We start from the raw sequence: 13,438 nt of genomic DNA on the forward strand, positions 1-13,438 counted from the left end.
GTAAAACAATAAAACTCTAAGGAAAACTATAAGAAAAAAGTTTTATTTGTAATATGAAAATAAAATCCCATTCTAAAGAATTCTTCATTTCCTAGAATACAAAAGATAAGGAAAAAAATGGACTAACTTAACTTTAAACCCAAACGAAGGTCTAACCTAACCGGGCTGTTGTCGCATAGTCTTTCAAAGGACCTACCTGGCCTGTTGCCACATAGTCTTTCACAGGATGAATAGCCAGGCAGAGAATATCATCATCGTGACCCAGGTAAAAGCGCTGTGTGTTCTGTTGTCGATTATAAATGACACCCACTGCTGCCACATGGTACACAATTTCACCAATTTGAGTATAGAACAGATTACTTCGACAGTCATACCCTCTGTAACTAAATATAGAAAAATCATATAACATTAACTTTGGCGTTTTACTGATAAATATGGACTATACAGAGGACATTCAATTTCCAGCTTTACAAGATACTGAACAATTTAAAAAAATACAAATATCTCAGATCCCATAAACTTTTGTGAACTGCTCTGATTACAAATAGCTAAATCCAAGCTACAACACTCAATGAAAAAAGGTGCAGAAAAGTGTATATTGTACACTACTATTTGCATAATACTAAATTTGTATACTATAAAGCAAAAAGTTGCTTTTTTACAAGTGAAAGGGTATAGAAAAGAATATATATTTGTATTTGTTTGTACTATATTATACATAAATATTTCTGAAACTAGGTAACAGTGATTCCCTTTGGGTGGGGGGGAAATGATGGCTGGGAGGGCAGAGGTAGGAAGATAATTTTCAGAGTGTATACTTTTATACACACTGTTCAACCATGAGAATAAAATATATCAATATATATTACAAAAATAAGTTTTAACAACAATTTAAAAATATTATACACATCCGGAAAACAAGTATTCAAATCCTCTCAAAAATGATCAATATAGATAAAATAGATAACTAATAAGGACCTACTGAATAGCAGCACAGGGAACACTACTTAATACTCTGTAATGGCCTATATGGGAAAAGAATCTAAAAAAGAGTGGATATATGTATATGTACAACTGATTCACTCTTCTATACACCTGAAACTAAAACAACATTGTAAATCAACTATACTCCAATTAAAAACCACACACACACACACACAAAATGCTTCCAAACAAACAAAAAGAAATACTGTCTATTTTACCACTGGAGGAAAAATATTTTTACTAAATAAATCTATTTTTTTTCAAATTCTTGAAAACATTATAAGCCAGGTAAGACAATGATTACTAGGTGAGGGGAAGGAAAGAGTTGGACTGGAGACTCTGTTGTCCTGGGATAAAATGTGAGACCTGTATTGCCAGATATTCTAAGAGAATCCAGAAACTGTATTTTATTGAAATTATAATATATAGGCCAAAATGCTTAGGCCAAAACAAGCCACAATATCATTACAAATTAGACATATTTAGGGGAGATGATAATCTCTCACATTTCACTTATTTTGTTTAAAGAGATCCATTTCTATAAATATAACACTAAATTTTCATAAGACAAATTAATTTTTTATTTAATAAATACTTATATAGTGCCAGAAAACATTCTAAGTCACCACAAGTATTGACTTATTTACTCCTCACCAGAACCCTATCAAGAAAAATACTGTTATCTCCATTTTACAGATGGTAAAACAGAAACACAGAGAGGTTAAGTGTCTTGCTCAAAGTCACATAGCTAGTAAATGTGAACCAAAATTCAAACACATAAATGAAAAGTAGTCGTTTTGTACCCGTGAACAAAGTGTAATCGAATACTATTTCCTGGAGCCCGCTCTCTTCTTTTAGAAGTACCACTTTTTTGTTTCTCTTTGTATTGTTCTTTAAGCTGAGGTAGATCTTCCGTGTAAACCTTTAAATAATATACATAAGTAGAAATATTCTTAGAACACAAATTTATAAAGGTGTTATATATTCCTAGTGTAACTTCAGACATCGTGGTTACTATGATTGCTAAAGTTTTAACAACTGTCTTCAATAGGAAGATTCTTTATGAAATTTACTTCCTTGGAAAGACAAACGTATTTACATTTTCTAAGTATCACACTGACAAATACACATTTAGTTTCCATGAAATTTTTATACTTCGTAAGAGAGTATTTTAAAGGAAATAAATGGAAGTGTACTGCGACAAAAAGCACATATAATATATAATACAATACAATACAGGCACAGTTAGTATATCAAGCACTTAATATAAATAACATTTTACACAAGTATACTTTTCACTCTTAAAGGGGGAAACAGCCATACATTTCTTGGAAAATTAAAAACTGCAGAAGATAACAACAGATGAGTAAACAACAGGGAGCAAGATAAAGAAGAAACTAGAATTTTTCAGGAAAAAATCATGTGGTAATAAAAATTACCTGCCGACGGTAGGTGAGCTGTGTCTCTTGTTCAATTTCAGAGTCCAGTTCTGGAACATCAGACAGATCTGAATCTGATTCATCACTATTAGAGTCAGCCAGATTTTCTGTAATTTAAAAAAATGAAACATTACCTGTTTAAAGAAGATTCATTTTCAAAACAGCACAATAAAATTAATGATTAAGAGCTGACTGTGCCAACTGACATGGAGACAAGCCATAAAACAAGCAAATGAAATTACCTATTCAAGTGACACAGATGTCAGTAAACTGTACTACAGATTATCTTCCTCTCCACTCACTGCAAACTCAATAGTTCCTTTAAATCCCTTCACTGGCTCCCCAATGACCGCTACATCAAATTTAAATGTCTGTGCAAATATAAGTGAATATAACCTATAATTAACATGAAAAATAGCTAGAAAATACCATAATGCAACAGATGAACTGACATTAGATAATTTTTCTTTGTCAAAAAAACCATACTGAAACCTAGATACCCATCTCCCAGAGAATACATTAAATGTTTGTTTTACTAATGCATGTTTTTTACTCATCATTTGATAGAAGAAAGTGTAACCAAAAGTACTTTGTAGTCCATGCTCTGTGACAACTGAGTTTAAACATATAGACCTAATATTTTATTTAAAATTTCCACTAATAATAATAATCTATACTGTTAACATACGAGGCTTGTGTATGTTTCAAGAGTAAAATTGTTATTTGGGGGTTACTGAAGAGTTATTTGACAGAGAAATTGTTTAGGCAGTGTGTTCTACTCACCTTGGGGTGCTATGTGAAGAGCATCTTTTAGTTTTCTTTCAGGAATAAATTTCCACTGAAAGACAGAGTGATCTGCTCCACCAATAGAAATAACCCACTGATAATCATGTGACCATCTGACATTAGTTACATGAGCTGAATGGCCAATGTATTTTTTAAACTTGGCCCCTATAACAAAAATATACCTTTAAATTGATAAACAAATGCCAATACACACACACAAAAACACTATAAACAACAATTTCTATACCTGAACCAATGCATCCTATTTCTATTACCTTAATTATGATCAAAGGGGAAAAATGTTAATTCAAAAATTCACTGAGTGAACAAATGAATGAGTGTACATCAAGGGACATAAATCTTTGCTCTACTGATTCACAATATAATTTGGTAAGAACCACAAGAGCTGTGAAGCATTATCTTACTGCTTTGAGAAAAGCCTCAGCTACAAGGGGATCAATTGTTTTTATATTCAGATATTTGAATGTTTTGGCCTGACACCTTTGATCTTAAGTGATATTGACCAATCTCCTCCCCGACTATTCTCAGCCTTAGCTGCGAAAATCCTTTTAAAGCTTAAGCCATCAAGAAAATATTAGCAACATATGAAAAGGACTACACACCATAACCAAGTGGGATTTATGCCAGGAATGCAAGGTTGGTTCAATATACAAAAATTAATCAATGTAATATACCATACTAACCAAAATAAAATACATCCAGTTGTCCCAACAACTATCTTTTATAGTCATTTTTTAAAACCTATATATTTGGTACAATGTCCTTCAATGTGGGTTTGTCTGATGTTTCTTCATGATTAGATTAAGATGTGTTTTTTGCACAGGCAATGTTGTGTCCTTTTGGATACACCATTTTAAGGGGCACCACAGTTCTATCACTAGTGATGTTAAGTAGCAGCATCTGGTTAAGGTTTTATATACCAGCCTTCTCCAACTGTAAAGGATTTGTTTAACTTTCTGGCTAATTTTTAAAAAATCTGTGCAATGATAGGAACCATTTTTGTGGTTCTAAGTTCAGAATACATTTTCTATATCTTGCTTAGATAAACTTGATATTTGGCAACATGTATATGTTCCTGTTAGAGTACACTAAACACAATAATGTTTGGTTTCATTTTGATAATGTTTTAGAAGTTTTATTTGAAGTTACAGAAGGCTTGTATTTCAGGATGGCAAAGATCCATCAATTACAAACTGGAGAAAAACCTTCACCTTGGCCATGAATTTAGGGATAGCCATCTAATCAAAGCATAAAAGATGTGACCCAAACTATATAAATTACAATTTACTGCTACCTGACAGTAATGTTATTTTTTTAAGAATCAATTTTTTATGTAGCTTGACAGAAGTCAGTAACTTCCTAGATGGGTAACTTGCCACAGTTCACTCCGTAAGTCCAATAAGGTAAGATTTAGTCCCATCCCTCTTATGAGAGAATGCATTATTTGCCTGTCAAGAGGACTCTGGCTATTACTTCCTTTGATGGGGCCCTGTACATACTCTTAGGCAACAGAGAGACTTACAAGGTAAAACCAGAAATTTCAGCAAATAAAATTCCAAGTTTTTAAGGTGTACTAATTTTGTTATGTTTAGAGCAAATGAAGAAGAGTTATCTGAGCACCTATTCTAATTGACTATATTGGGTGATAGTTCCAAAAGAGGTGTAGATAATCCTGTAAGGCCTTCCAAATGATATTCTCTGTGACTTTTCAAAGATCAATTCCTCTGGAAGAACCAAGGTAATTCAACAAGAAAGCTATGGAATAAGTCTAAGGGAAGCCAGTTATTTCTAATCAAAGTGACTTTATTAATAATTATTCAATAGCCAGCACTGTTTATCTAACTATGATAAACAGTTTATCTTAAAAGTAAACCTAGATATCACATCTTGTAAGAAGTGACCATGACTCACCAAGACCAATCATATCCTCTTATCGTGCTTCCAGAAATCCCTGTTATTACCCCATGTATTTATAACACTCAAATGTAATAGTCTATTTACTTGTTAACTCCTCTAATAAACTATAAGCTCCTTGAGGGCAGGATTGTATCTTGTTTATCATACATCCCTAATGCCTGATACATAGCAAACATTCATTAGGTATTTGAAGAAAGGGAAAGAAAGGAAAAAAAAAAAAAGAAAGATCATATTTTCCCTTACTCTGCCTATACACTTGAGGTGAAATGCTAGATTGTAGAGGAGGGAAGAAGAGTAGTGGAGACTGAGAGGGCATGAACTCCAACACTTACAATTCATTAAAGGGGACAAAACATCTGATGTAAAGAATATTAGAGTTGAAATCAAAAGACTAGAGTTTGAGTGTCATCTTGACTACTAAATAGCACAGGAGCTTGAGCACATCAGTTAACCTCTCTTAGACTCCATTTCCATTTTAGTATAAATTGGATTATAAGCTCTCAAAGTCCCTTCATTATTAAAAACTGACATATAATAGGAAATGATAAAAGAACATTTAAGGCCTAAACAGTATGTCATCAATTAGGACTAACATCTCAGAGAAAAGATTTATCAAAGCAAGCTAGAATGGTCATAGCTTTCCTAATTTAAATGAGAACAGAATGATAATTCTTGGTGAGGATAAAGCAATAGACTGAAATATTTATGTTTCAATGATCCCATGTCTTTTCTAATTTATTTTAGGGTATATTTTAACACAAAGTTAATATGAGTTAAATCTCTTCAATAAATTGTAGCAATATGACAAAAGATTTTTTTCCCATTTAACAATGTTTTGATGACCTTAAAACTTCTAGATATAAAATATATGAGAATATCTTTTTTGACCCTAGTAAAAAGTAGAATTCCTTAATACATAAAACACCACTGTTCAGAAAAAAAAAAAAGAGAAACTGATTTGACTACACTGAAATAAAAACTAGTCAACGAAAGACATCATTAAAAAAAATAACAAACTCAAAAAAAGGCATCTATAATCCATAAAAATTACAAATCATTTGTATCTAGAGTATATAAAATTATTTCTATAAAATAAAAGAAATAACTCTAAAAAATAGGCAAAAGATATGAACTTGTGTTTGATAGAAGAGGAAATGCCGAAAATCAAAAAATATTGGAAAAGGTGGTCAATCTTATTAGTAATTAGATAAATGTAAATTAAGACAATGTGACACCATTTACACCAACTAGATTTACAAAAATAAAAAATGTGGCAATGTCAAGTGCTTAAGAGGATGTAGATCAACAGGGTTTGTAAAGTGGTATAACCATTGTGGAAAACGATTTGGCGTTTTCTTATAAATTCTCTATGACCCAGCAATTTCACTCCTAATTATACATCTTTGGAAACTTGTATATCATCGCAAAAGACTAAAGAACCCAAATGTCCACTGACAGGAGAATAAACACATGAACTGTACCACATTTTCACAAGTATTTTACAGCAATGAAAAACAAATACACTAGAGCTATATGCAACAATATCTTAGAAATCTCAGAATCTTAGAAAAGCGGTGTTGAATAATTCCCCATCACAAATCTGTTTTATTGTTTGATATTTGTTTTTCCAATGAATTTTCTTCTGGAATCTAAAAAATATTTTTACCAAATAGAAATGTTCATTTGTCAGTAAGTACTGAAAGAGTCTTGGCAATTATTAACAGTGATGAAGGTGTCAGATTAAAGCAACCATGCCCTCACCTCTCCATCCTCCCCCACCCCGCCTTCTCACCCACCACCACAGCCTCTGTGCTGCTGCCTGGGAACAGTCTGATTATTTGAGAGAGATTATGGTCAAGAGCAGGAGAATCTAGAAAGAAAGAGGATAACAATGGACAAAAAAAAAAAAAAAAGAGGAGTAATGCTCCTTTGGTCTGGGATTTGAGGGGGCTAAATGTGGAAGAGGAACATTCTGGGCTAACCTCACACATTTTGTGCTGCAATTACAATGATTCTATAACGTAAGCTACTTCTATTATTTAACTTCTTTCCACATTTTGTAAAAGCTTCACTTCTTAGAATGTAATGGATATTACTTAAGTGGATATCTAAAATACATTAATACATCAGACACAATCTTTTCTCAATCTTAAGTTGGATCAATAGCACAACTTATTGTAATGAAATAATGTACAACTTCATAACTAATCTAAAAGAGAGTTTTTCTAGTAATACTACTAGCTTTATGCAACTATGTAAATTCAATAAATACAGAATCTTAAAATACTTCTACTAATCTTTGTCTTCTTCTCTCCCAATTACCTACCAATAGTCTCAAGCTGACACACAAGTGCCTAGAAATAAAAACCTTTACCATAAAATAAATGTCTAACAAAAATCTAAAAAAAACAGAAAGTAAGAAAAACAATTTATATTCTTGAAGCAGTAACTGAACAAGACTAACTTTTCTTAAAGACTTTGGTAAAATATTCCTACAGCAATTCAGAAGACTACTACACATTTTGTAAATGAAACAAAATTATTGAGCAACAAAAATATTGTCTTCCCTGTTGCAGAAGATAAAGCTTGTGAGTAAATCCCATGCATTTGACTATGAAAACTCAGAAAATTACTCTTTTTCTGCAGAGAGGTCAGTGTATGAAACAGTGAGTAGAAGCAATGTCTAAGATTAATATCACCATGATTAATCTTACTAAATCTCACACCTTCTAACTAGGCAAGTATCATTTTGAGTCACAATAAAATTTGTTGTGCCTGGTGACTCTCATGTCCTGGCTATGTGGTGGGATCCAGAAATACGGTACTTCAATTGCTAGAGATTTGTTAGCCTTTATTAACACCCTTAGCGTTACTTATGGAGGTACTTTCACATGCACCTAGGAAGCTGACATGTTGCAGGCAGGAAGTGACAACATGGCATAGCTGGCAGGATCTGGAACTCACCACTTTACTGTAGAGGTATAGCAATTACCAGTCTAGACTTCTGGGAAACTTGCGCCCTTAAGTTTAACATCAAGGGGACTACCTAAACTATTTGAACAAAACTATTTCTGCTGTTTCCAAAATTACCTTTTTACTAAATTGCATTTTAACATTTGTCCAACAGCTTTTATTAACCGGGTGAAAATCATGACTGCATCTGCTATAGATGTTGATACTCTATGAATACACTCAGTGCACCTAATATAAGGCCCTATATTATGAGAGAGTTCTTTGAAAATTAAATCTCAGAAGAAACTTGGCTTTCTCTGAGTAGTAATAAGTATGCTTTTTTTTTTTTTTAAATAGCTAAAGTGAAAATTATTTTGTGCCCTGCTTTATCTAATTTTTGGTTTCCAGGAAGCTCAGATTCAATTTTGATGTTTGACTACTGAAGAAGAAAATATCAAACATTTTCTTTATCTGATTTTAATATAGTATTTCTATTTATACTTCCCGTGGTATGAATTATTTACTCATATAATTATTATAGTACTTATGGACTTGTTATAAGCTGACTCAAATACTTTCTGGAACAAGGCATGGAACAAATAAATGACTAATAGAGCATTTCATTTAATTATTCTCAGGTCTATTAACAGAATGATTAATATCATCACTTTAAAAGAGATCCAAGAAAAAGAGGTGATACATATTATATAGAGAGAATAACCAGTGATAAGACCCCTTATTTTTCTCCCACCACCAGTTATGAAAAATAAATGTCAAAACAATACATGTTAAGGATTTTAAGCAAAAACACACTCTCAGATAAAAACCAACAAACAAACCAATAGATTCCAAACTGTGACCTGTACTCGCACAGCTGACTACTTCATCAGAATTCTTGAGAAAATGACATAAGAAAAATGTCTCCTAAAAGATATATGTTCAACAAGTTAAATGATTAAAGATAATAAGCCATAAGAAAAGTATAACTATCATTGTACATCCCAACTATATGAAGCAATTCTGGAAGTGGGGAGAAAAATGATTCTTTAAAAAGAAAGAGGTAAAGTATTAGCCCATTTATAATATATGAATTCAAAAATCATTTTCTAATAAAAACTTCATATCCAAAAATAAATGTAACATATGACAATAATTTCTGAATTATCAAAATACTATAACTAATTCTGTTCATTTTCATGAAATCCTTCACCAAACCAACAGCACACATATTTTAAAAAGTATAAACTCTCTTATTTATCTTAAGACTAATTTTCTTTAAGAACTTAAGTCTTTTTTTTTTTTTTTTTTGCGGTACGCAGGCCTCTCACTGCTGTGGCCTCTCCCGTTGTGGAGCACAGGCTCCGGACGCGCAGGCTCAGGGGCCGTGGCTCATGGGCCCAGCCGCTCCGCGGCATGTGGGATCTTCCCGGACCGGGGCACGAACCCGTGTCCCCTGCATCGGCAGGCAGACTCTCAACCACTGTGCCACCAGGAAAGCCCAGAACTTAAGTCTTTTATAAGACAGAGGTTAATTAATAATATTTTGAAAGAAAAGATACCTTTTCTTAAACAAGGATATCGAAATAATTTTACAATTCCATAGTCATCAGCTGTAACTAAAACTTGGCCAGTATAGTTTCCATCTACTGAGTTTATATCATTGATATCTGAATACTTGGGCCAAATTCCATTTACTTCAAGGCCTGAAACACATGTCCATGAAGCCCAATGAACACCTTTTATTTCTTCTTTATTTGTCACTTCTTTTCCTCCTAAAAATAAATCATAGTATTAATTTAAGAAGTTATTTCCTTTGATTTTTACTCAAGCATAAACTGTACTGATAACATGGTAAACTCCAAAATTTAAATATCTTCTCCATCCTGTTAAAGGAGAATACATGAATAGGTAAGTGAATATAGTAAGGAAAGGAGGAAATTAAGTGCAAGGAGTTGTTAAAAAGCCACTACCAAAATTATGCTGATTCAGAGACATACAGATTTGATGATGATGTAGCTTAGCAGGTTCATGCATGTGGACAGTAAAACTGAACCCTATTAAAATCATGCTACAGATCAGTCACAATGGGGTAAGTTAGAAGGAAAAGTAAAAGCTATACAAAAGTGGCAAATCAGGTATTGAAAAAGAAACCTAAGAAGATACACGGTTGAGAAAGATAACTGAAAGGATCGCAAAGGAAGGATGAGTGACAAGTAATACATTTATGTTAGGTAATAGGACTTCAGGATTCAGTCAATCTTCATTACATACAGATTGTTAATGAAAACTTTTGGAGAGATGCATTAATTTAAATATGCAGCTACTCTTGTTAAATAAGTTATTTTAATATAGTGACTAATTCACTAAGCATCATACTAAGTAAAGGGCTGAGAGATAATATTTTGATGGCTGTTTTTATTCTTCTCTTTTTAAATCTTTGATAAAAATTCTGTTTTTCAAAATTAGTTTGTTAGCTATATTATTAATATTTGCAAAGTCTGAGATAACAACAAAAACCCAATTTATAGTCAGACATCTGTATCAGTTGTATTTAGTTAATTAGTTGTACCCATTAAAAATGGCATTTTGACTTTCTAATATACACTAGGACTTTACCATATACTACTCATATGGCATGGATTTCAACATAAAATAGGTCTTAGATCCTCCAAGCAATTAAGTTTTAATTAAGAACCAAAAGGATTTCAAATGATAAGGCAGCCATAGAGAAAAGATCACAATGCCTGAAATATTAGCTTGTATCTTCTTTGATTTCCTATAATCAAATGTAACTTACACTCTGCCTCTAATGAAATTCTAAGATATTTTAAAGGAACTAAAAATCTACAAATTATAAATAATTTATAGGAAATTTTTACCTGGCATCCTATAAAAAAGTCTTTTACCATTCCCATCATTTGTTTGTAAATATCTACTGTCTGAGGACCAGTCCAAGTGAGTGATGAAACTAAGTGATCCAACACATTCCCCAAATTTTTTGTAACGCTGAGAAACTCCATAAATATCAACTGAGCTGTCATTGCATCCAACAGCAAGGTAAGTTCCATCTGGTGAATATTTTAACTCATGAATTGCCTCCTTCCGATCTTTAATATGTACAACTTCCGTCATATCTCTGTAAAGAGAAAAAAAATGAGACCATACACAAAGAAGTAACTACAGAATTAGTTCACTTTTCAAATGTGTCTAAAATGACTGTGAGGCTGTATCAAGTATTTATAAACCATAAAACAAATGTAAATGAGACAAGTAGTATTAACTCAGGAATAATTTTGCTGAACAGAAATACATGAGGACAATATATGCTGGAAGTAGAGAAAAATGCTAAATTTCAGTTCCTAAATTACTTAATTTTAAGTAGTTCAGAGATTCATACTAAATTTCTGGAGTCATACAATAAAGGAAATAAAGTCATGGATTTTTATGATGAAGTTCCTTATAAGTACTGAGTTTATGAAAAATGCTTAATTATAAAAGCCATGATTTTCAAATTAAATTTTTGTAATGAAGCAAATGCACAAAATTGCATCCAGGAAATAAAGAAATGAGAAATTGATTTGTATTATTTCAGTAATACATTTGAATGTATATCTTTATATAGATACCACTAGTTACTTTTATTTCAACCTCTTTGACCTTTTTTAACAGAATACAAATTCTTCCCAATTAGCGACAATGTCAGCCAGCAAAGTTAAATATTTTTAATGATGCCTTATAACTGACTTTCCAGAAAAATAACAGGTACTGGTAATAGCCATAAAAATGGGTAAACACTTAGTTAAACACTACTGAGTTTCCAAACATGTGGAGTTGGTGGAGAGGCGGAGAAGAGAGAGGCAGCAAGGGAGAAGGGGCAGGAGGAAGTGAGAATTCTATTTCTAACTAATGCCAGGGACGTTTTCCAAATAAATTTTGCATTACCCATCTGAAAGGTTATCAACAGATAATTCAAGAATAAAAGCTTAAATGGTCATTTCCCAATTTTTACAGTTTCTAAATGGACAATTTAAAGCAATAAAACTCATATTTCTTTCAGTAACATTAAGTATTTAACTGTTTTAGGCACATGACACACAAAGATGAACTCATCTTCTGTGAGAGACAGAGATAAAGTAATTATACTTTATAATTGAGAAAATGTAGTGAGTGCTCAAAAGGTTATGTGTGAAGTTCTATAAGAAACACCGAAAAATGGTTAAGACTAAAGGCAGGGGACTTCCCTGGTGGAACAGTGATTAAGAATCTGCCTGCCAATGCAGGAGACATGGGTTCGATCCCTGGTCTGGGAAGATCTCACATGTCAAGGAGCAACTAAGCCCATGCACCACAACTACTGAGCCCACGATCTAGAGCCTTCGAGCCACAACTACTGAGCCCATGCACCACAACTACTGAAGCCCATGTGCTTTAGAGCCCGTGCATCACAACTACCGAGCCCATGCGTCACGACTACTGAAGCCTGCGTGCTCTAGGGCCCACGTGCCACAACTACTGAGCCCACGTGCTGCAACTAGCCACCGCAATGAGAAGCCCACACACCACAACGAAGAGTAGCCTGGCTCGCCGCAACTAGTGAAAGCCCACGCACAGCTACAAAGACCCAGCATGGCAATCAATCAATCAGCAACTAAAAGACTAAAGGCAGGAAGGGACCAAGGAAGAGTGATACCTATTTGAGCATAAGACCTGAGGGGCTGGCTAAGTATAAAAGATTGAAGGTTTTCCAGAAAGAAGACACAGCATGAGCAATGCAAATACATGGCACATTTGAAGAACAGTAGATAAATACAACGTGGATACAAGATAAGTGGGAAAAGCAGTGACTTGATGGGGTTAAAGAGATAAATTGAGGACAGTGTGTAACAGATCTGATACATTGCCAAGGAACCTGGGCTTTACCCTGGTGTTAATAATATAAAGAAAGAGACGAAAATCATCCCCTTAACTACAAAAGGGAATCAGAACAAAACAAAACAAAATAAATGAAGGAAAAAAAAGTACTTTTTAAAAGAGCTTTCCTGGTCAACGTCACTTTTGCCTTAGACCCTGCAACTTGCAAGGTCCTCTTCCTAAGCACAGAATAATGTAGCTACTTCTACCTTTCCCAGTGACTTCTTCCTTTCAGTTTTAATTTAAATCCATGCATCTTACCTCCCTTTCTTCATACTATTCATCCATCCAACCACTCAGCCATCCATTAGTACATCCAGCCATTCATCTATATCTATATGGAGCAAGATCTTTAAGAAAACATCTAAGACACTATTTGAAAGCTTTTCTTTTTTATACCTTCTTTATTAAAATATAATCATTCCAGT

General features: G+C 33.3%; 1 protein-coding gene across 3 annotated transcripts in view; it reads right to left on the reverse strand.

The window, feature by feature from the left end:
• The window catches only part of EML5 (EMAP like 5), a 172,045-nt gene that overhangs the window by 76,885 nt on the left and 81,722 nt on the right, over nt 1-13,438 (reverse strand). For all 3 annotated transcript variants that reach the window (XM_032621288.1, XM_032621290.1, XM_032621289.1), the window contains exons 9-14: nt 10,979-11,235; nt 9,659-9,871; nt 3,207-3,374; nt 2,424-2,530; nt 1,788-1,906; nt 197-383 (exon numbers count right to left, since the gene is read on the reverse strand). In XM_032621288.1, coding sequence (XP_032477179.1) covers nt 197-383; nt 1,788-1,906; nt 2,424-2,530; nt 3,207-3,374; nt 9,659-9,871; nt 10,979-11,235 — 1,051 coding nt within the window. The remainder of the gene's footprint in view (nt 1-196; nt 384-1,787; nt 1,907-2,423; nt 2,531-3,206; nt 3,375-9,658; nt 9,872-10,978; nt 11,236-13,438) is intronic.

Source organism: Phocoena sinus, chromosome 2 (genome assembly GCF_008692025.1).
Source record: "Phocoena sinus isolate mPhoSin1 chromosome 2, mPhoSin1.pri, whole genome shotgun sequence".
Lineage (NCBI taxonomy): Eukaryota > Metazoa > Chordata > Mammalia > Artiodactyla > Phocoenidae > Phocoena > Phocoena sinus.